Source organism: Antrostomus carolinensis, unplaced genomic scaffold (genome assembly GCF_000700745.2).
Source record: "Antrostomus carolinensis isolate BGI_N321 unplaced genomic scaffold, ASM70074v2 scaffold13244, whole genome shotgun sequence".
Classification (NCBI taxonomy): domain Eukaryota; kingdom Metazoa; phylum Chordata; class Aves; order Caprimulgiformes; family Caprimulgidae; genus Antrostomus; species Antrostomus carolinensis.
The window spans coordinates 64,191-87,413 of NW_010311486.1; the positions used below are offsets into that span (position 1 = coordinate 64,191).

Genomic DNA, 23,223 nt, shown 5'->3' on the forward strand with positions numbered 1-23,223 from the left:
GGGAAAAGCAGACAATTCTCTTGGGGTTGAGTCATGGCTACAGCATTGCTGTCTCTGTGGTTTTGCAGAAATATTTTTGGGAACAGGCAGCTTTTGGTGAGACATAAAACCGAGGTCTGCCCCTTATGAGCACTAGAGATCTGTCCATGCAAATGTAGGAGCAGCTTTCCTGTGATTAAGTGCATTGTGTCCAGCTTTTTAATAGTTTTGAAATTTCCTGAATGGAGGAAAAAAGTTTCAAAAAAGGCATGTCACTCTTCATGAATGGGACACCATCAAAATGTATGATCAAAGTAAGCACTGTTGAAGGTCAGGCTGAGTTAGATGGCAAAAGGTAATGAAGAGAGAGTTCTTTAGGTGTACAAATGTCTACAAAAAGAAATAGCAGGACTCTCTTACACTGTGAAGTTTGGATTAAGGTGAAAGATCTTTGTACAATCCCAAATGAAATTGTCTGGTGCAACTTTCTGTAACTGCAGTGGTAGACGTGCGTTCAAAGGCAAGATGACAAATGAGGAAAGAATTGGAAAGTAGGCATTGCATCTTGTACCTCAGTACTAACAGAGATTTGATTTTAAGATTTATTGTACTGCTCTTGGTGGCAATTAGTTGAAGTATGCACTGATTGAATAAACTGAGTATTTAGAAGTAAATAATGCAGCAAAAAAAAAGAGGAAAGTTTAACCAAACCATTTCACAGGAGGACAGCTCAGAGATGAGAAGGCTTAAGGCACACTTGAACACTTTCCAGTGTATATTGATTTTTGGGAAGTGCTGAAGAAAATGAATACCTGCATCAAAAAAATGTTATTAATAAGTGTGTGGTTAAATAAGAAAAATAGTAAAGAAAAGTAGTACAGGGGCTGGGGGGAGAATATATGTAAGAGTTTGTGTAAGGGGAAGGTAAATTCTTGGTCTAGTTTTTAAAATCTTGACATTGCTCTGTGCTTACAAGAAGGAGTTCTGCAAAGGAACTGAGGTAGTTGGAGCAAGGAAAAAGCAATTGCTCAGCATGATTTTTAAAAATTAGTTAAATTTGTAGTGCTTCAATTGTTCAGTATAGTGATTGAGGGATGTGGTATCACAAACCACATACTTGTCCATAGAATGTAAAAAGAAAGATATTTATTAGAAGTTATAAAGGAAACTGTGTAAGATAAAGCAAGAGGTAAGTGAAGAATGGGTCAAAAAAACGCGAGTCACTGGGTGACAGGAAGAGTAGGTGGTCAGCTATGGCAGAAAATTATATTTTCCTGGATGCTGGTGGGAAGACCAACTGAAATAGACTTTGTGGATAGTGATTCAAGTTTTGGTCTGCCAGTCAGTCTGTAAATGTGTTTATATATCCGGTTTTTACTCTGAAGTGCTGATATATCTTTGTATGTTGCTAATTTCTTTTGGCTTAACGATAATGAAATAAATGACGTCTTTTTGTTGACCTTTTCCTCTTTCCCAACTTTCCCTAGTGTGGTGGTTTCTCACTGGTTTTGAACCATAAAACATTTGAATCAGTTGATGAATTGAGGGCATGGGGCTGTCAGTTCTGTTACTGGCAGTGTGGAGGGGGCTGTTTGACAGCTTTGCAGTTACATGTGGACATTTGATGGCAACTTCCATGACTTGGAGATACTGTTTAGCTGTGGTTTACAAATGAAGAACACCAGTCCATGAGCTCTCTCATAACCTATAGTTTCAGATAACATTGTCTAGATCCTGGCAGAACTGTTCTCTCCGTTCCCTCTGATTAATTTTGACCTGGTATTGTGGTATGTTTTTCTTTCCTATATCTGCTGCTCATCTGCTTAAGTCACTCTTCTCTTGCATTCTTGTGTTTATTTTATTTCTTTTTTTTAAAAAAAAGCAGACATGGAGGTATGTTTTTAAAATGCATCATTTGTTCCATGGTAATACAAACAATTTTTAGGTTTTAGCTATGAGAGGTTAAGTTATGAAAAAAGAGTTTAAAATTTTGATGTTTCAGTAAATAGAGGTAATTGCTTGGGGAAGACAACAGACATTTTCAGTAGACTTGTATGTCAGTCTGTCTGTGTTTACTGTAATGGATCATTTTCTGTACTTAATGGGGGACAGAAAGTTAAATCAGGTCTTTAAAAACCACTAAACAGTAACAGTTAAGTCAATGTACTTATATAGTTTTCTTTTGATAAATTCCTCCTCAGGCACAAGACTTTAAATTTCGCTTTGCTGAGGTATGAACTTCTTCATACATGAATCTAAGAGAATTCTTGGATACAAGTTGTTTGAATCCATGTTAAATACGAAAAAAAGTCAGTATAGAACTATAACTAATGTCATCTAGCTGGTATTTTCAGTATATACATACTATAGCTTTTTGTTATTTCAGTGTAGACTATCTCTGAAAATATCTAAGCTACAGTCTTTCAAACCAGCAGTGCCAGCATGAGTTTTTTTTACAGTGGTAGTATGAGGAACTGTTTCTTCTTTAATGTATTTATTTCCTAGCCCCAGGCAAAATTTTGCAAAAGATTAAATTCATTAGGACGTTTGACTTTCAGGCTAAGATTCATGTATTCAAGATTTGAGCTCAATTAAAAAGAAATTAGAACATAGTTCTGGCTTTACAGGGGGAGTTCTTTTTGTTCTGGGTGAAATGTAGTCCATGAAATAAAGTACAGTAACTTCCTGACTACTTGCAGAAATGTGTAGGCCGGTGTTTGTGGCCTGGTCTCTACACAAGTAGTGTTTTCAAGTTGCTGAGGCTTAAGTTTTTAAGGACATAGTTATTATTCTGAAAATCCGGGGAGGTGGGTTACTGTTTCTTGAAAAATAGTCTGTTGGTTTCTATTTTGATGCTAATCTGTGCATAATTGAAAAATCATTTTGGCAACCTACTCCCAAGTTTGTGAGGGCCAAACCCGTTAGGTTGTATCTACTGCCTGTTATGCTTTTTTTGTAAGAGAAATAAATTGTTTCTTAAACTGCATGCTGTTGACTAGCAAATACGGAAATAGCAGAAAAATTCTGTAATGTTTTAAAAGGTTGAGTGTAGGACAGTATCGTTAGCTGTTCAAATGTCATGGGTCAACACATGTTTCCTGGTATGCAACTGTTGAAAGGATGCTCTTTTGCTGGTTTTTTGGTTCTTTTTTTCATGTAACCTATACACATATTGTCAAAACACATATATTATTCTTCTAATGTTTGTCCAGTACTGAATAGTTATTTTCAAATTTTCACTTAATTTGTTTGGATTTTACAGCAAATATTTTTCATATTATTTTTCTTTAGTATGATCTGTTTCATGTTTTGGAGACTTAGGAATGTAGGAAACATTGATGCGTCAGGAAATGCTCCATGCAGTAGAGTATTTCTGCTCATCTTGTATCATTACTCCTGAGACAAGTGATGAATATGCCAATATATTTGTAGGCAGCTTTGCAGCCCTTGCTGCTCAGACGAGACCATCATGTTTGAGATGTTGTCATCTTTGACACTTCTGACATAGATAATTATCTTGCTGACATAGATTGTGTCTTGTAGTAGCATTTTATGATTGTCTTCCTTATGTATTGATTTTTTGTTTTACTGTGAGTGTATAGTTAAGCTATAGGATATTATTTATCTATTGAAATGTTACCTGACATTTTCTGTTGTCTAAAGCAGTGGCATCAAACTTTCATGGCCTTGTAGATGTCAATGCTGAACTATTAGTGCATTTTAGACCTTAGGTTTTAGTCTCCATTCAAACTTGATCATAGCAACTGTGATTTGCTTGGTTGTGGGTAACTTCAAACAGTTTCACAGTCTTCTGGAGATGGCTTTAGCCAGAATGGCAATATTTTATGTTAGATGAGGGAAAAAATAAAAGAACCAAAAGTAGTTCAGTGTTTCACTGAAACACTGTATAATTTGTTCTTAGTAGTTAAAAAAGCCCAAAAGTTTTCAGGTGATTTTTATGTTGCCTGTATCATGAAAGAATAAGTAGTCATTCTTTTAAAAGAACATGCTGTCCTTTTGGATAGCTGTATTGCACAAGCGATGTCCAAGTCAAAAGTGTGTTGTTTTATTTTGTTTTACTTTTTATTTTTCCTGCAGATGGCTTCCTCTTGGGTATAATTTGGAATAAAATTCAGTACTGTTAAGTGTTTTGGCTCTTTATTTTATTCAAAGTATGTAAGACATTACAGATGCCTTGAAATATTTCTGTTTCCTCTGTATGCTTACGGGACAGTAGAAGGGAACCCCCCACGGTTGACTAGTGTTTCTATTTTGATGTATATATAGGAGAACCACTAACATTTGGTTAATTTTGGGAAAGAAAGGTGTAAGTTATTTAATGTTTTCAATGAGAATGTGATATTTTCAATTTAATTTTCCAGGTATTAATTCATGCTGTTCAATAGATTTATCTATTATTTGATAATAATTTAAAAATGTATATACAACAACAGCAATATATTTTCCCCATCTCTTTTGTGGTTTACATGAAAAAGATGTGGCTTCTGTTTCTACTCTCTGTATTTTATGAGATTATCTATAATTGATGATGTTCAGTTTGAAAGAACTATAAGGGCAGTCCAGATGCCTTTGGATGTAAGAGACTGGAATTATCCCACCCGTAAAGAACTGAGATAAGGCCTTTTCTGGGCATAGAGTTACTGCAGCGGACACTTGTATGCCATTGAAATGTGCAAGTGAAATTATAGGGGATATTTTTTTCTGCCCTTGTTAACTGTCTTGGGACGGAGCGGGAAAGGTGCATTTTCTTCCAAACAGTAAGTATAACAGCTTACATTTTTCAGTTCTCTTAACACTGCATTGTTTTAGGTAATTACCAATAGCTGGCATTTTTAAGCAGTAAAATATTTTACAAGTATTGAGTCTGACCAGTTATTTTGTATTAAATTACCAAGTTAAGATAGAATTATCTAATCCCTACCAACTCACTTGAAAAATATTTATTCCTTCATATCCAGTCCTACTCAGTACTTTCCTAGAACCATATTTTACAATATAAAATGATAGAACATTTTGAGTATGTCGCTCATAAACAATAAATTTTACTATCTTTTCAAAACATATCAGATTGTTTTGTAGAGCTTTTTTTCCCCCCCTCTTTCTGACATCACAGAGAAGACTATATGTAATACATCAGTTTATTTACTCTGACTAGAGTCTGTTAATTAGCACCATTGGTTTGTGATACAGTGTCCAGCAATTCTAATTACACCAGCTAGTTTCAGTTCTGTCCACATTGATAGTGTTCTTGAGATGAGAATGAGATTAGAGCGTCTCCTGAGTGTAAGGGAATTGATAGCACTGATGATACCAACATGCCATATGCTAGAAAGGCAAACAAATAAGCAAAAGAAATCCCTAAATTCCTCTCAGCTTGATTTGTTAGAAAATTCCTTCTCAGCCCTTGGTTTGACACAGAACATTTAGTCACGTAAGCAAGGCAGGCCAGCCAGACTTTCCTGCAGTACCTGCCAGCCCCATGAAGTGCTGGATTGCTGCCGCTGGCTCTCTTGCAAAAACCCTGATATCCATTTAGGTATTCAGGTGGAAATTCTGTCTAAATCTCTATGCTTGAATAGTTGAAGCTCTGAAGTATGAGATCTGATTATAACCTTATCATAATATAGAGCTTCAAGTGTTGTGAGTGTGTTCAGGCCCTGAAAAGGAAAGAACAAGAGGTTTCATACACAGATTTCGAGGTTCCACCCCAGTCTGGGCTGGCTTGTACCAACATGCATGGACTGAATAATTTCTAAAAGCTGGTCAATTTTACTTGAAGGACTGCAATGGAGGGGAGCCTAATGCTTACCCTGATAGCCTGTTCGAGTTTTCCATCTCCTTCACTGACTAGAGAGTGACATCTTATTTTGAGATTTGAATTTTTATGATGATTACTTCTGTGTCTTGTAATACGCTGGATCTGGAACACTCTGATCTGAAATATCTTACTAGCAAACACCTTATCTACCTATCTACACCTTACCTACTCAGTAAAGGGCTTCTTAACTCTCTCTGCAATAAACTAGAAAAGCTGAGCTCTTTTAAACTCAAGATATGACACTTGTTTTCCAGCCCTACGTTAGGTTTTGTTTGGGGTTTTTGCTTTTGGGGGGTTTTGTTTGTTTGTTTGTTTTATTTGGAAAACTCTCTTCTATATTCTCTATACCATGTTCTAAAGTGATTTTCGTAGCAATTTTGTGACTGCCCAGTAATGACACGTGGAAAAGGATGAGACTTTTTAGCTGGGAGGAGGGTGAGGAAGTAGTTAATGCTTCTTCAGTAGAGGTAGCTTCACGGATGTGTGTCTCTGCTAATGGTTATCTTTTCCAGTCTATCACCAATCTAGTCTTTTATTCCATGGAATATATGCCTTACTAATGTCATCCAGTATACTTTTAAAATATATTTGTCACAAAGCATCAAATCAAATGTCTTTAACAAGAAAAAAAGAAAAAAAGTCCGAGTATACCATCTGGTTGTGGTTACATTTATTAGCTGCATTGTATTTCTATTACCCCACTCCCCAAAAATTGTTTTAATGGCTTATTTTCTACAGAAACGTACCAGTCATCATTCTATTTGTATCTTTGATTTTTGTGTCTGATGCAGCTTCAAATTATCTTCTATTAATTTACCTGAGATGACTGTGGTGCTGAACTAATCTCTATATTCCTATGGGCGTTCTTTTTACCCTTTTAAAACACAGGAATAATGCCTGCAGTTTCCATTCCCCTGGGATTTTCCCCTTTTGGAAAACTTGTGGAATATTAACTTCAGTGGTGAAGAGCTCCTCATTTCTTTTCTCTTGCATGCAAGTTACTTGAGCCAGTCTGTTTGAAAATGTTGAATTTTATCAGAGGTTCTCACATTTTGCCTTCTAAATTATTTTTTTTTATTCCAGCAACACCTTATGACAGATAAAAACTTTTAAGGCTTTATTTTACTCTGTTTTAATTACCATGTGGTGGAGAATATACAAGTTGCATTCTTCTGGTGATTATTCAAAATTCAAGTTTAAGATGTCTTCCAAACATGGGATACACCAGAGAAATGCCAAGAAGGAGAAGTGGTTACTGTGATTAGATAGGAACTCACAAGTACAAACTTTCTCAGTACCAAACCTCTCTGAAGTTTCGTTTTGTCAAGTTTTGGAATCTCTTATTATCTTCTTAGTTCAGAAACTGCTAAATTCTGCAAACTTACCTGGAGGACACACAGTCTTTTCATCAAAATAGCTGTTCACTGGCATGCTAGCAGTGCACATGAAAGCGTCTACAGTGGCACAAAGGCTTTTTTGTCTATACTGGAGCTTCTGCCAGACAAACTTTCTTACCACACCCATTAAAGACATCCTGTAGTGTAGTCCAGTAGCAACGCCCAGTGGTCATAATACAAGCTTTAGTTTGGTGGGAAGAGAGGACAAGTATGCCTCATATTGTTGATCCCATTTTTCTGCACAGGAAGCTGAAACTCAATGGAAAGCACCAAACTTTTCAGCTCTCTTTTCATGCTACTTATTTTATTGTGTTCTTGGTGAGAGTGCTGACAGGAAATGCATTTCATATTTTTCTTAATTAACACCGTGGAAATGTAAAATTCAGCAATGGGAACTTCATTAATGGGATACATTCATATCACAATCCAGTCAACTTTTTTATTTATTTCAAGTCCTAGTCTAGGCTTTCACTCACATGAGAAGATGTTTGTGAGACCTTTAGCCACATTTCCTTTTTCCTGTGTTTATGTACTTTCTCTTCTGTTTCTTTGTGGAAACTCACACCTGCAAATGGGGAAATTGATTTTGACCGTATGTGGGAAATAGTAACGTGAGGCATATAAGCAATATTGTTAAATTCCCAAAATGAACAGACCAGAAATATACTGCCCTTTCTGTGATTTCCTTTGCTTATTTTTAATTTAAGTTATCTTAGCTGAGTAAAGCTGTTGGTGCAGTGAACTGTTGTAGTTATCTCTGTCCCTTGCATCTCCGATCAATTTGAGGGTGATGGTGATCCAGCAGCACAAGATGTAGTGCAGTGGCTGGTGGCAGTGGTTGCTGTGACTGAGTGTTTGGCAAGGCAGCAGGTTGTAGGATGATCCTGGGCAAGTCTCTTTTCAGCCCTTCTACTATTCGCATGGCTAGAGGAGCTCATGTTGGACTAGGTGACTGCCAACCCATTTAAACTTCCCCATGCCAACCATCCCTTCCTTCCCTTGATTTCCCCTTACTAGGTGTAAGCGGTGACGTTGGGAGGAACGCGCTTTCTCTGCGCCACACTGGCAGAAAGCTGCTTGGGCTGTGTTGTCCATGTTCCACATCTTGGAGCTACACTGGGTTATACCAGTATTTGAATTTGAAAATAAAAGGACAGGGTAAGGTAGATTAATGTATTTTAACTTGATGTCTCATGTCCAAAACAATTGAAAGAGGTAATGATAATTCACTGGGATACATGGCATCACCATTTCGCTGGCGTTATTTCTAAAGGATGGTTAGACCAGAAGATTTAGATATGGTCTCAGGAAACCTGTTTGTTTCAGTCCATGGAGGGGAAGTATCAGACAAGGTGAAATTCAGAAGTTAGCTAAATCCTGTGCAGGTTGAGTATGACCTACATGAAGATTTTATATAAAACATGGGAGCTTTGGAACAAGCTCCCTGCAAACCAGATCTAGAAGCGCATCTATCCCTTCCTGGTGTTGCATTTGCTAACTTGCGGCCTGCTGCTTGAGTTGATCTGGTTTCCTGTCATTCATTCTGCTGCTCCTCCAGGTACTTTTTGGAACTTAAAAGTGAGTTTGAGGGTTGCACTGTGAAGAGGTATAGTTTAAAAAAAAATAAAAAATTATCATTTTGTTTGGACTGAGTGTGTTTTATTCAGGAGTTTTAAGGTATATATTACCCTTCTTGTGATTTGTTCTATAAGCATGTTCTAGTCTAATCTCTCTATTTTAAGAGCAAATTCTGACTTTTTAATTCATTTGCGTATTTTGGGACTTCCTGTTCTGTATTTTGTCATCTTGAGGCTGATGGCATCTCTTGAATCTCTTAAGTCTGTTTTGCTGCAGCAGTCACAGGCCTTTTAGCTGCTAGGCCTCTGTCAGTTCAGCTCAATGGGGTTTTTAGTAATCACTGCATTACCACATACTACATCCACCCCCACATCCGCGCACTTTTTTCTTACTGTTGAGTCTTCAAACCCTTCTCTGGCAGGTATATTCTTAAGACAAGGCTGCTTGCATTTTTTTTATCAATTGCTAGAGAGCAACAGAATGTATCTTCAAACATGGTAGCAGGGCCGGATATGGTATTAACCCTGTGGTTTAATATCTGATTGGGTAGGTGTATGCTATAAAAATAAGATAATGAGGCCTTTGTGTATTACAGTAGTATTTTACATAACATTGACCAGTTCCTCTGGAGGAATATTTAAGCATTAAAATGTCAAAACAAAATTTATGATCCTATAAATAGCTCACTGTGTGCCACTTGTAGTTGTCGAGTGATGTACATTAATTACCCTGCTGTACTTTTCTTTTTTTACATTCAACCAATGCAGTAATTGTACTTGTACATTTACTGTATATCTTCTGAAAGATAGTTTATAGCATTATCTAGAAAATGAGTTGGGAGGTCATTAAAGACTTGAAAAAGTTTATGGCTGCTGTTGTAACACAACGATACTGCTGTCAAAAGAGAAAGAAAGAAGGCGGGAGAGAGAAGGAGAGAAAGAAGAGTGCATTAGGCAATGTTAATATTTCATGCTTGACTGATAAATTAAATATGTATAAGATGCTCATTTATGTTTCTAAATCTCCTCAAGTGTGTCAACAGTGGTCAGTAAAAACAGAAAAAAAAAACCCCAAACAAATTAACCATTGTCTTAGTGTCACAATGCATTTTGCAAAGCACTCCTGAGCACTGATTATTGAATAAGTTAAGAGGGACAAAGGTGCTTCTTTATCTATTTTGTGCTGAAAATTAGAACACAAACATTTAATATGAAGAATGAATTTATTTGATTATGGTTAAAAGCAATTTTTTTCTTTGAGTGAGTTTAATTGTTTATGGTTTATCATCAGAATATTCTACAATGCTTGAAACAGACTTTTACCTGGAAATAATTTGGAGTATACTTTAAGTACACTAATTTTATTTTAGACTAGGCTAAGGATAAATATGCAATTTCTCAGATACAAGATGTAGAAAGGCAGGAAGATGTTACAAAATTCAGTGTATATTTTGTATTCTGTTTACATTTAGAGGTATCCCCAAAGCTCCAAGCATTTCCTCAGATTTACAGCTTCATAACATTGCTTTTTTATTATGCCAGTGAGCACTGTAATTGTTTTGTTTTAAGTAGAGGTATGCATCTGAAAAAGAAAATTCCCCCTGCCAAAATTCCATACATAAGTGAATGGTGAAATGGTGAAATACTCAGCAGCTGGTGCTAGGTTATGCAAGTCCAGATGGAACACACTTCCTTCACATAATGTCCAGAACATGGTCCGTTATTTTCAGGGAGGTTTGTAGAAAAGATGATGATGATGCATGTTAAAAACAAAACATGCTTATTTGAAAAGTAAAAGCCTACAAAAGCAGACTTAATAAAATTAAACTTTATGCCCAGAGTGTTCCAGGGGAGAATCAAAGATTTAAACTAGAAAGGAGAGTGGATATCTGTATGAGATATTTTAAATTCTAAAGTAATTTTGTGATCTTTTAATTCACATCTTGTCAATAGAGTTGAAATGTTTTATGTGCATCCAGATAGCTTTGGATTTTATTTAACAAGACACATGTGTACACATGTATTTTGAAGAAAATATATAGTGTGAGGATACATTTTAAATATAACTATTTAATTGTTTACTTGCAGGGTTTTGTGATGGTTTGTCAGAGACCTTTTCTTCTGTATAAACTCTTCAAACAATGCTTTCAACAGATAACTTGCAAAGAATGTATCATGTTGTAAACTTTCGGAACAAGCGTTTTTCCCTTTCTACTTTGGTAGTGGCATTAGAGATACTGGATTTCTGATGGAAAGCTGACTAGATAGTTGATAGAGAAAACAATGTAAAGTGCAGAGGGAGCAGTCTTCCCATCTGTAGCTACGCAGACCCAACTAGAATATTGGTTCGAGTTTTTGTTGTAGACTTGGTTGTGCTTGGGGTGCAGGCCCAGAGGTAAATGACAAAGTTCTAATGTTGAATTCAGCAAACAAGTAATTTCTGATCAACAGGTATGGAGGGCAAATAATATAAAAGTTGATCACTATGTATCAGTACAATAATAGTGTTTAGTCTTCACTTCCACAGTATCCAGTAAGCCTTCTTCCTACCTCCTGATTCCTCCAGTGCTTTAATAGAAATTGTGACTATTTTTACATTTTCTTCAGTTTTTCAACAGGCTTTAGAGTGCTCCCCAGGGAAATGGTCGCGGCCTCAATCCCGTCGGTGTTCAAGAACCATTTGGTCAATACTCTTTAGATACATGGTTTGACGTTTAGGTTGCACTGTGTGGTGTCAGGAGTTGGACTCCATCCTCACTGATCCTTCCAGTTCAGGATATTCTATGATTCTGTGATTCTAGACAACAAGGCTGTATACAGTATATGTAAGGTATATGCTGATTTATGCAAATTATTTATTGTAATAGAGAAGGACAAGGCAAGGAGTAAGAGTACGGCTATGGCTCTAGGTAGGAAAGAAGGAACAAATTTGTTTTGGTTTTGGCTTATAAAAACTAGGAGAAACAAGTGACACTTTTAAACATTCATTGATCATGTCTAGACTGTAGAGAGAAGGCTTGTAGTGACAACGTAAAAAAATTTAAAGGTAACAAGCCCAGCTACACTCTTTTAAAACACTGTGTCTAATTTTTAAATTTGATTTCTTGTTTAGTCTGAAAGCATTTGTGGGAATAATTAGAATAAAGTTCTTTGCTTCAGTGGGCACCTGCAGTTTCAAACAATGCTTGAAATGTCATTTCAGCACCTTGAATTTAAGATCTCTGTTACGTATTATTCAGAACAACTGGATATTTGCACCAGATTTTAGAAGGCAATCAGTTGTAATATGGAGTTGATTTGAACCACTCACCACCATTAGAGATTTATTTCTATAAATAGTGAGTTGGACAATCTGATTTTTGCTAATTTTCAGTGTCTTTGATAGAAGCTATGTTCTGGTTCCAAGAATTCTGGCAAATAAGTGAAACAATATGGGAGCATGTTCGTTTTTAAACTTCTGTGTTTTTTTTCTTGTTTACTGAAGAAGCACATGACCTTTGAATTGTATTTACAGTGGTGCTTTTGTCTGTTTTGGTATAGCATCTGGTTTGGTAAGAAAACATTTTCCTGTTCTTAGTGACCAGACTGTGCTAGTAATCATACTGGATAGTAGCTTGTATTTATACTAATTTGGAAAGTTTTTCTCAATGTTGTTTGCATTTCACATATTACACTAATATTTATTACCTTATTTTAAGGAAACTGAGAATCATTCATTGTTTAATTTCTTGGAGGAGCATGTTGTCTTCATCCTCAACCTCTATATTTATAAATTCCTTCCAGTTTATTTGAAAACACAGATTCTCTGTGTAGCCAGTGGGGGTGCTCTACTTCATCAGTTTTCCGTAACAATCACTAATTCTTGTTTTCTAGTAAAACAGTTTAATCTAGAAAGGATATGTTATACACAAAATCATTTTGACATCGGAAAGAATTCTCACTGACATGAGTAAGTTTTAGACATACATAAAGATTGAGAGGATGCTATTGAGAGCAGACTGCCCAGATCAGCAGTCACGTCTGGTGGTTAAAAATATAGTTGTTGATTTTCCCTTTGCATTTCCCAGGTTACAGGGCAGATGTTGGTATAAATTTTATGCAGTAGACCTGGCTATAATGGCTTATGATGATAAAAAGAATTATTTTTAAGTAAATGTTACCTTAAAATAAATATAACAAGAATATTCAAAATGAACCTACTAATACCTCAAAATTCAGAATTGCCTAAATTCTGTGTGTATCATGTGAAAACCAGCTATGCATAAGCCACACGTCCCAAGCTCATGTGTTTGTCATTTGGGTGCAGAATATGTTGTTTGTGGATTATTTGGATATACCAGCTCTTCTGTGCCTTTAGTAGGGTGGTGTTTGGTGTGTGCAGAATGGTCGTTTGTCCAGGAATTCCAGACACTCGGACATCTGGTACAGTGCTACTTACAGGTGTGAGATGGGAAATTACCCATAAAGCTAAAGGGCAATGGCACCAGCAAGGTTGCCCTGTCAGAACTGGGAGACTTGGCAGATCTGAAAGAGCGTTAAGATTATAAACTCAAGCGTTCAGAGCTTAAGAAGTGTCAGAACTAGGACTGCATAAGCAACCTTGATTTGGCCTACCTCGTATGGATGATTCCATTTTAATGGTGTACCATGGGAAGGTTTTGTTTATGAACAGAATCTTACTGCATTCTTTGCATTTTGACTCATGCTCGTTGCACGAATAGCTGTTCAGAGTTTTGAAAGTTTTATATTATTGGAGCTACAGATTCCAGACTTCATTTACCACACACCACCTAAACTCTGCAGTACATACAGAACTTTAATGATTTTATTGTCAAACATTTTGATGATGCTTTGGTTATAATGTCTGTATATATTGACCATATTACATTATCTTTACAGCAGTCCTGCAAGATTAATAGTGGTATCTTCTTATTTTTAACTGACATGGGATGAAAAACAAAGGGAGATTAGGCCAGTATTATCAAAATCATAGACTAATACTGGATGCTTAGCTTGGAATGACTAGGATGTCTTTTCTCAGGGTGCTTTTTGATGTTTGGAACAGTTATTCTCAGATGCAAGAGGGGATGCTTAGCACATCTAAGGATACATACTCAGAAGTGTTAAGCTGACTATCTAGAATATGAAGAATGTAACATGATAGAAGTTTGGTTTTGAAGATTTTCCCAGGATCATAAAATAAACTGTATATCAGAGGCAGAGTGTTAACTGCTGTTCACCTAAGACTACCCAGGTTTTATTGTCAAGGTTCTAAAGATGAATCTGTAGTAAACGTTTGTTTACAACTTGCTCTTCATGGTGTTTCAGTTTTTAGCAGCTGTCCAGGGCAAAGAAGCAGTTGCTGGAAACATGAGATTTTGAGCTATCTCTCTGGTTCCTTTGGTATCTGCATTGTTTAACAATTCTAGAAATGTGTTAGATTTTGTTTTATTTTATTCTTGATACATACAGGGGCTATTACCCTCACCCTGTGTAAATTCTAAGTTTATAATTTTGCTAATAATAATAATGTATTTGTCAGTTTTTCATGTATATGACTTCAACCTTAAGTGAAAGAAGCAGTCAGTGCAAAATTCCATAAAGGTGATCTTGAGAATCTTCAGCAAACTGATTTCTGAATTTCAGCACACTCTTCCTTTACTGGGAACAAGTTATTAATTGATGTTTACTCCAGTCATTTAAAAAAGAAGAGAAACCATACACCTTTCCCTTTGCTTTTGAGCTGTAGTTCTCTTTTCATGCTGCTTGTGCATCTCTGTTCTGAGGTCAGAATTGCTGTCTTTGGTTCTGGTGACTTGCATTGCCATGGCCTTAGTCAACTTGACGGAACAAACTCTGAAAGAACTTAGACTTACTTGACGTGTGGTTTAAGTATTGCATATGTTTGATCTTCTCTTTGATGCAAGAGCTTGGAACTAGCTTATTCTAGTACATATGAAGTGTTTGGAGAACTGCAGACTCTTTGAGTTCAAGAAGCAAGTGATTTTCTCAGTCCCTGAGATGTATGAAGTCACGAAACTTGAACATATTTTTCACAGGGGTGGTGAAACGTGTATCTCTGATTTAGTATGATGTCTTACAAAATTTCAGGTGTTTGCAATGAAGTTTATAGAGGTAATCAGGGAATGAATGAAAAATATTGCTCTATAAATAATCTTTTGTAGGAGTAAGTATTGGATAACATTGCAAATAGATGTAAGTGGAATATCTGTGTTTGATTAGATAAACTAATGGAGAAGTCAGTGGAGAAATTAAAAATGTGGAGAGATTCCAAGACAATAATTATAGCTTCCAATTCTAACCTGTTATCCCAATGAAACCCGCACGTGTCAAGTTATTCCTGTTGCCTCCTGTTAAACCCTGCAAAGATGATCTTGAATACTGAATTGAAAGGAACACATCTCCAGTTCTTACAGTTTATTGTATCTCCCTTCATGTTGGTAGAGCTAGATTTATATCAGTCTCACCAGCTCCAAGACCTACTGGGTTTTCCCCATTCTCTCCAAATTTTGCAACCCTACATAGGTTCACTTTAAATGAAATGAACTTGTTTCAGATAATGCTCTGTTATATTGTTTCTTAAAACAATTTATATTACTGCTTAACTGTGTCCTTTTTTTTTTTTTTTTTTTTTTTTTTTCATTAGTTTTGCCAGCCTGGAGGATGGCAGCTTTCGAAAGAGAGAAAACAGCCAACGTTCTTTGTGGTGGTTTTGACTGATATAGACTCAGAGAGGCACTACTGTTCCTGCTTAACTTTCTATGAAGCAGAGATTAACCTGCAGGTAAAAACTTTACAATAAGTAACAAAAATGCAGAAAAAGGTGTCTAGAATTGATAGATTAATGTTATAGAGAACAACTTTAGAAAATATTTTTCTGTTCCTGGTAAGGATGTATTTTTTTGTCATACAGAAATTAATGTATTTTTGCATAAAGGTAAGCTCAATGTACTTGGTTGTGTTTTTTTGGTTTTTATCTCCTTGGAGAAAAATCCCCAACCGAAAACATTTCATAGAATTTCTTTTTCTCCACCATGGTTTGTTTTTTTTTTTTTTAATGGGACAGCCAAGATGGTGTTCCTTTCATTTACTTCCATGTTTGACATAGCATCAATGATTCTCATCTTTGTTCTAGGAAAAAGGTTTATTAACTTCTGCTCCCTCTGCTGGCCAGCTCTATCAGATCAGCACAGGACAAATGTGTACAAGTACACTGTGATGTATATACATATTTCTGTAACTGCGTTTATTGGCAAGATTTGTGTGAGTGGAAATGGCAAGATTTAAAAATTGATAGAATATTTCTTCAGTTTTTAGGTAGGTCAGATTATGGGTGTCAGCTACTTGGCAGTGTTTGTTTTAAAACATGTATTTTATTATTTTTGGGCAACCTCAGCCTTTCAAAAATAGACATTTTGTTTCCCATTTAATGTAAAGTATTTCACAGAACCTCTGCTGTGGTGCTTGTTATAATGCTTGGAATCTTTAGAAGCTAGAACCTAGGGAAAACTTAATCCAATCTGCAATTGCAGACTGTCATTGTTATGTTTTGAAATATTTTCTTTCCTAAATGAAAATTAAAAAATAAGTAAAACCTTGGCATTAAGTATTGTAAGATTAGTTAAGATGAAATAGATGGCTAAGTGATTTTTTTGCTCTTTTAGTGAAGAACTGTAACATTATTGATTATTTTAAGAAAATTATTTTAGTAATCCAAATGTACTCTGTCTGTTTAATACTCAAGTTGAAATGTTACCCTGTTTGTAGAATAATTAAAAGATGTGGCATAATAATACTGTGCTTTTTCTGGGCACAATTGGAAGACAGAGAATAATAGTTGTTATTATTTCATTAATTCTACAGTTTAGATGGATATTTTTGTAGATTATTGAAAGGAGTTAAAAACAGAAATTAGATGCATTTTAGTCCTAAATTTTAGTATAAATCAACTGACATCTTATTAAATATTCTGTCATTATTTGTGATGTTTGGTTTGTAGCAGAGGATGAGAACACTCAGTTCAGTTGTACCCTTTCTGAAGTGTGAAATCTGATCTTTCCTTTATTTTATAAGTAGAGTGAAATATTCTATAGCAATTTTTTCCCAGCTGATAGAAATTTACAATAGCTGACTCTTCCTCCACTCTATGTATTTCATAACATATACTAAATTTAGCAAACTTGTTATTTATCTTGTGGTTTCTAGCAGCTGCTTTTGATTCACTATCCACATCTTTCAAGTAATGCTCATCACAAAACATCCAGTATTAACTAAAAGGTTTTTTTCTTATATTGCCTAAATATTAATACAAAAAAAGAATAAAAAAACAACCAACCAAAAAAAACCCCCCAAAACCTCAAAACTGAGCACAGCAGGATGCTGCTTCTCATAATGCCATTCCTGGCTGTGTTATAAAGAATGCATATTTTTCAGATGAACTTGCTGTGGTGAAATTTATTCTATGACTGCATTGTTTATAGCCAAACTTCCTGTTTCTTTCTAAAACCCAAAGAGAATAATTGAACGTGCCCTGTTACATGGTCATTAGACAAGAATTCAGCACATGTACAATCTGTAATGAAACATAAGCTTATGAAGCATTGGGCTATGAAAGTTATATTGATTTAACCATTCAGATGCATGCCTTAATAAACAAACAGTCCATGAAACATAGTGTCCAGGACTTGAAATGAAATCTGGACAGTAATTTTCACAGTTAAATAAAGTTCGGGGTTTTTTTGGTTTTTTTGGGTTTTTTTAATGGGATGATATAACTCACTAAGATAAAAGTAAGATTACTTCTTTTCCAGTAGCCTTCTCCAGGTAAACTTTGCTGATACATGGGATTGCTCAGAAGTCAGCTAGAGCAGAATAAATGTTTGTCTTGGCAGAATTGTCTTTGCAGAAAACTAGAATTAAGTGCTTGAAAGTTTCTGTGGTTAATTAAACTGCAGTGAAAACAAACTGATTTCTCAGCTTGTGAATGGTAGAAGAGAACTAATTAACTTTTTTTGAGCATCCTGAATAATAATAGAAGAATCCTTTTGACACAATTGATCAAGCTGAATCTGAGAAGGCTACTTCTGTCATTTCAGTTGCCTTCATTCTTGCTTCAGCTCTTTGTTGCAGGATAATTTGTAAATAAATGCTACCTGAAAAGTGAGGAGATTGTACTCATGTGGTATATCTAGGTGATACCCGTGACAAACTGGAGTGGAAGATTAATATAGCAACTGTAAAAGCTATATAGTCTGCAGGAAAAAAGTATTCTCCCTGGTGTCTCTGAAAGCCTGGGATTCAGTTTAATCTCTTGGCAGTTGCATGTCATAACAAGTTTGCCACAGAAAAGCAAAGGCTCTAGTAATCAGCTGATGGCCTATTTTCAGCTTTCAAAAATACTGTTTTATTTGTTGACTTCTATGAATCATAATTTGCATTGTTGCAGTACTGTCATTCTGAAATGACCCAGAATTTATTATCTGCATGGATGCTGGTCAGTTTGATTAGCTATCAGCTTTCATAAAGTTGTGATAATATATCAAAAAGATTGATGTTACATTTGGTCTGATTAATACTCCATATCTGTACTCAGGCACACCAAGGTGAAACATGGTATTCCATTAAATATGGGTATAGAACTCAGCTGGTACTGTGAATGCAGGTGATACTGCTTTGCCATGTAATCCTTCATGAATTGTTCTGTTTTACAATGCTAGTCTCACTTAATTGTCCCAGGAACATTTGTTAAAGCTATGTAGGGTTATATTCCTGATCTGAGATTCAAATCAAGCATTTGAAAGTTTGACCTTAACAGGAGACTAAATTTTGGAACATGACTAGACTACTAGAGGCAGTCTAAAAATGAATTAACCATGGTAAAGCGGGGGTCATTTAAAGACTTCCTTAGTATGTTTCAGAGCAATTCAGTATGCAGGATTTCTCTCTCGCCTCAGCTTCCTACCAATAAAAAGTGGAAAGATAGCTGAGATACTGCACTGGTTTCTCCTTTTAGCTTTTTGGGTCTCCAGCACATGCTTGATCTTATCCATGTTTCTGTCCATCTTAAGGTACCATTTAGATACTCTAGCAAATAAAGCTGGATGCTATACTAACTTGCATGTATCTACAGGAATTAGAAGAAGGAGAATAAGTCAAAACATCCCTATTTCCTCTTCCCTCACAGTGCCTTTAAGGGTTTTTTTTGTTGTTGTTGTTGGGTTTGTTGTTGTTTGGTAGGGATCTTTTTCCCTCCTCATTACTGTATTTTGATCGTTGTTGTGGACTTCAGATCTTATTGATTTGACATCTGCTTGAAATCTCACTGAGTTGAAGAAAATCTTGTCCTACCTACCAAAAACCATAGCCTACTTAGCTTATTTTTCTGGCAACTAAAGCCAGAAGCTGTTGAGGAGCCAGAGAGTGTTGAGAAGAATTGTAACTTAACTCAGTTACTCTGTGTAACTTTATTAGCCATCAAAAAATGCGTACTCACACACATGCTCACACACACACACACATATATATATACATATATTTATAGTTCTGTGTGCCGTGTACACTGTTTGCTAAAATGAGGTTCTTATTTCTAACAGCAATTTCTAAATGTTACTACTTCCACTTCCACAAAGACTTGATTTAATACTTTTGACTCAGCAGATACTTGTACTGACCTCAGCTGTGCTTCTTACCAATTACACAGTTGGAATTTATACTAACAATGCTTGGAAGAGCACCATAGATAGAATCTTTTTTAAAAATGTTGACTCACATCATTTGGAAACTTAATGGTCAAATTGTACACTGCTTTGCACTTTGAAAGAAATTTATCCTCTCTCCTCAACCCCGACATCAACAAATTTAGAGAATGATTTATGCCAGTAATTGAGCCTGTGCAACTGCATTTCTTGCATTACAGAAAATCTGCTCAATGAGATCAGCACAAAACCCCAAACATTTGTTTATAACAATCTTCCTACTGCAAGATTGTATAATTCTTGTGTGTTGCCTTAAGCATATGTACATTAAAACATTGTGATCACAAAGTTCATAGGATGAAATATATAACTCTGGAAAATGCACAAATAGTAATTCACAAATCTCCCATTTCCTGCCATTCACATGCTCTTCCTCTCTGCCGCCTTGCAAAAAAGAGGAAAAAGAAATTGTAAAAATCCCAAACCATAAAATGGCAGATTCACAAATATTTCCTGAGTCAAGGGAAAAACTGCCAACAAAATGACTTCATGCTTCATAAAGTTTTAATTTTTATGCTTGGACTGGAGAGTTAGTGATCCTGCTGTGTTAAAACATATACCGCTTGATGAGTCACTGATGTTTGGTTTGTAGCAGAGGATGAGAACACTCAGTTCAGTTGTACCCTTTCTGAAGTGTGAAATCTGATCCCCCTTTGGATATTGTATTAACATGTTATTCTTAAGATGAAGTTTAATAGTTTTGTGCATATCCCAAATGATAAATTTGTTCTGAAAGTTGCAGCTAATGTTCTAGAAGATAAGAACTAGACTTGTATTTTTAATGTCTTTTTGTACATTTTAGGTCCTCTCTAGACCAAAACTGAAAGTTAAAGTGAGAACAGTTGTACAGAGGAAAGCTTATTTCCATCTTCCTAATAACCCTGGCTGTAATTCCTCCTGTCCTCTTTATCCCCTGGCTCATGCATTCACACACACTTTGAACTCATACAGTTGCAGGGTGCAAAAGCTTGTTTTGGGTAGAAGTCTCCTTTTCCTCTTTACTCCTGTTCTGTGTCTACACAGTGCCCCCAAGCTCACAGGACAGGAGGGTACTGTCTTTGAAGCAGAGACTTTTCTTTGTCAGTAGAGATCAGGTACTTTATTTGACTTTCAAACAGTAGTAATACTAATTCACTGAAAGTCTTTTTAATGTGTTTCCCCATATGCAATTTAAGGGAATTAATTGACTGTATTTTAATTAAGCAAAACAAAAATATGTAAAATTTTGCCTTGGTGTACTTCCACATATACTGTTCTATGTTATATAAAACCCATTACTACTGAGTTAAAATACAGTATGAATTTACCTGCTTTCTTAATCACAGAATCACAGAATCACAGAATGTTGGGGATTGGAAGAGACCTTGAAAGATCATCCAGTCCAATTCCCCTGCCAGAGCAAGTTTTTGATTTTTGCTGTTGGTTCTGCTTAGGTTGTTTAGGTCTCTGCAGTCTCCTTGTCTTAGATTAGGTGTGTAATGCTTGGAAGGATGGAATCGATGAATCACATTTGCTGCCTTTAGGAAAATTCTGAAAAAAATAGAGTAAACTCTAAGCTCTGCAATACTATTTGCATACGCATAACTCTTGCTAAAGACTTGTTACTGTTGTTCTTTAACATTCTTCAGTGCCAAGGTTAACTTATTGAAAGCAGCTACTTAATGCTATTCATTATTTCCCCATGGAATTCAGCTTTTATAGGGCAACTGCATGTGCCTTACCTTGGAGTTCCCAGATGTTCCGGGGTGTGCATAGCCTAACGGCCCGCTCCAGAAATATGCTTTGGCCTATGGCTGCCAAAGGTGGAAAGCATGGGTACTGGTTTACTTTTGTTCCAAAGTTCTTTCAGTGTGTTTAGATGATAATGCTTATAAGCACCTTACGGAGTTTTCAAAGTGAGGTGCCTTAAATGGTAAACATTGAATAGATACTGGTGGTATAAATTTTGTGTAATGCTGGCAGGTGCAATGCAAACTCCTTGTTATCATTTACGAGTCCTCTGAAGTATCAGTAGTATTCAGGGAGTGAATAAGCTGAGCTGTTACACGGACTCAAGGTTACTCTATTTGATAATTTTACAATCTTCACATCATTTTCTGTCTTTAGTCCTTTTCTTTTTGAGTTGGTAGAATCCCTACTGTGAATTACTGCAGTTTATTATCCTGTTTTGAAATTATTAAGTCAAGATAATGGCTTTTATGCTGGTATATCTATTCCAATATAAGTTTAACTGCAGTAGTACGATTCTGTGTGTGTAGACAAGCCATGAAATAGATCTGTGCACCTGTGGTTTTAGTTCTGTACAACAGATTGTTGGCAGGATGCATGTTGGTCTTCTGGAGGCAGTCAGCTAAGTTTATTTCAACTTCTGTACATGTGTTAGAATTTATTGCATATATGCATTTGTATAATCTGAAAAGTAAATAAAGTGAATTGATACTGAATGTTTGTTGGCCTTTGATTGTTAATAAACCAACTAAGAGCGTATCTGGCTGCAAATAAGACCAGCAGAGACTTAAGTCACGTGGAGAGAAAGGGATCTGTCCCAAATGAGCAATTGGCACGAGATTACTTAAGCAAACTTCAAATAGTTTTTCTTAAAATAAGAAATCATGCATGATCTCTAAATCTCCTTTGCTGGGCAGTTAGTAGAAAAACAACAGGCTTGCTGAACTTGGCACAATTTCAGTGCAAAATTTTGCATAGGGCAGATGGATTTTGACAATTAGAATGAAGTACTACAGTGAAAGTTTTGTAATGAGAGATGTTCATTCTCTCTAGGACTGGGTGAATTAATAAAAGTACAATTCTAATTTCATGTCTGACAGTGAGTGATACCTCTAACAAAGGCAGTTCACGGAGCTGCCTGCCGCAGAGGTGGTTCGAACACCGAAGAGGACAGAGTGATCCAACTAGGCACAGTCAGAGGTGATGTCAGTGAAGCCTGGATGGACAGCTGGTTTTCAGCATTGGAGATTTGGTAAATGGCAGATTTGGACATACGTGTTCAAGTATTAAAATGGACATGGCCAAGTTCTGAAGATGGGGGTGAAAAGACAGGAGAGGAGGAATAGTTACAGTTCATGTACGCTATAATTCTGCTGTATGTTGATGGAGCAAATGCTAATGTGTTCTCAAGCTGTGTAAGTCCCTTAACATCAGTAGTAGGGAGAATTTTAATATGGTAGTTGTGGCAAAATTAGGTTCATAAAAGTTCAAGAGGAAACCTTGTGACAGTTTGGAATATGACGATTTAAAATTTATTTAAGAAATATCTAAATTTAACAGTTTGGCAGTGCTGTTTCTCCAAGAGATGCAGTGGGGGCTAGAATAAAAAAGGCAGTCTTTAAAAAGCCAAGAAGACCCCTGTGTATCTTCTGTGTTTCAGATGCCCAGACTGTCACAATCATACGTTTGTGAACAAGGAACCCTCACAATCAAGATTTCTGCAAAGATAGATTTTTGTTAACTTGGTGATTTTGTGGGTAATAATTTTGTTCTGTAATAAACATATTAATAATAGTAGTATTATCTGTTAGATTTTGTGGACAAACTGCTCTATGGACTTGAGTCAGATTTAGTTTACAGATCTCTGCACTGTATTCTCCTTATAACTTTAGAAACTAAGTCAAGATGCAGAAGAAAAGAGGATTCAG

The 23,223-nt window shown here is 36.0% G+C and overlaps 1 protein-coding gene across 1 annotated transcript in view; it reads left to right on the top strand.

The window, feature by feature from the left end:
- The window catches only part of LOC104524009 (myotubularin-related protein 13), a gene marked incomplete at its 3' end in the record, with an annotated part of 112,609 nt that overhangs the window by 32,234 nt on the left and 57,152 nt on the right, over window positions 1-23,223 (top strand). Inside the window, exon 3 of the mRNA XM_010166755.2 lies at window positions 15,460-15,597. Within this exon, the coding sequence (XP_010165057.2) occupies window positions 15,460-15,597 (138 nt within the window). The remainder of the gene's footprint in view (window positions 1-15,459; window positions 15,598-23,223) is intronic.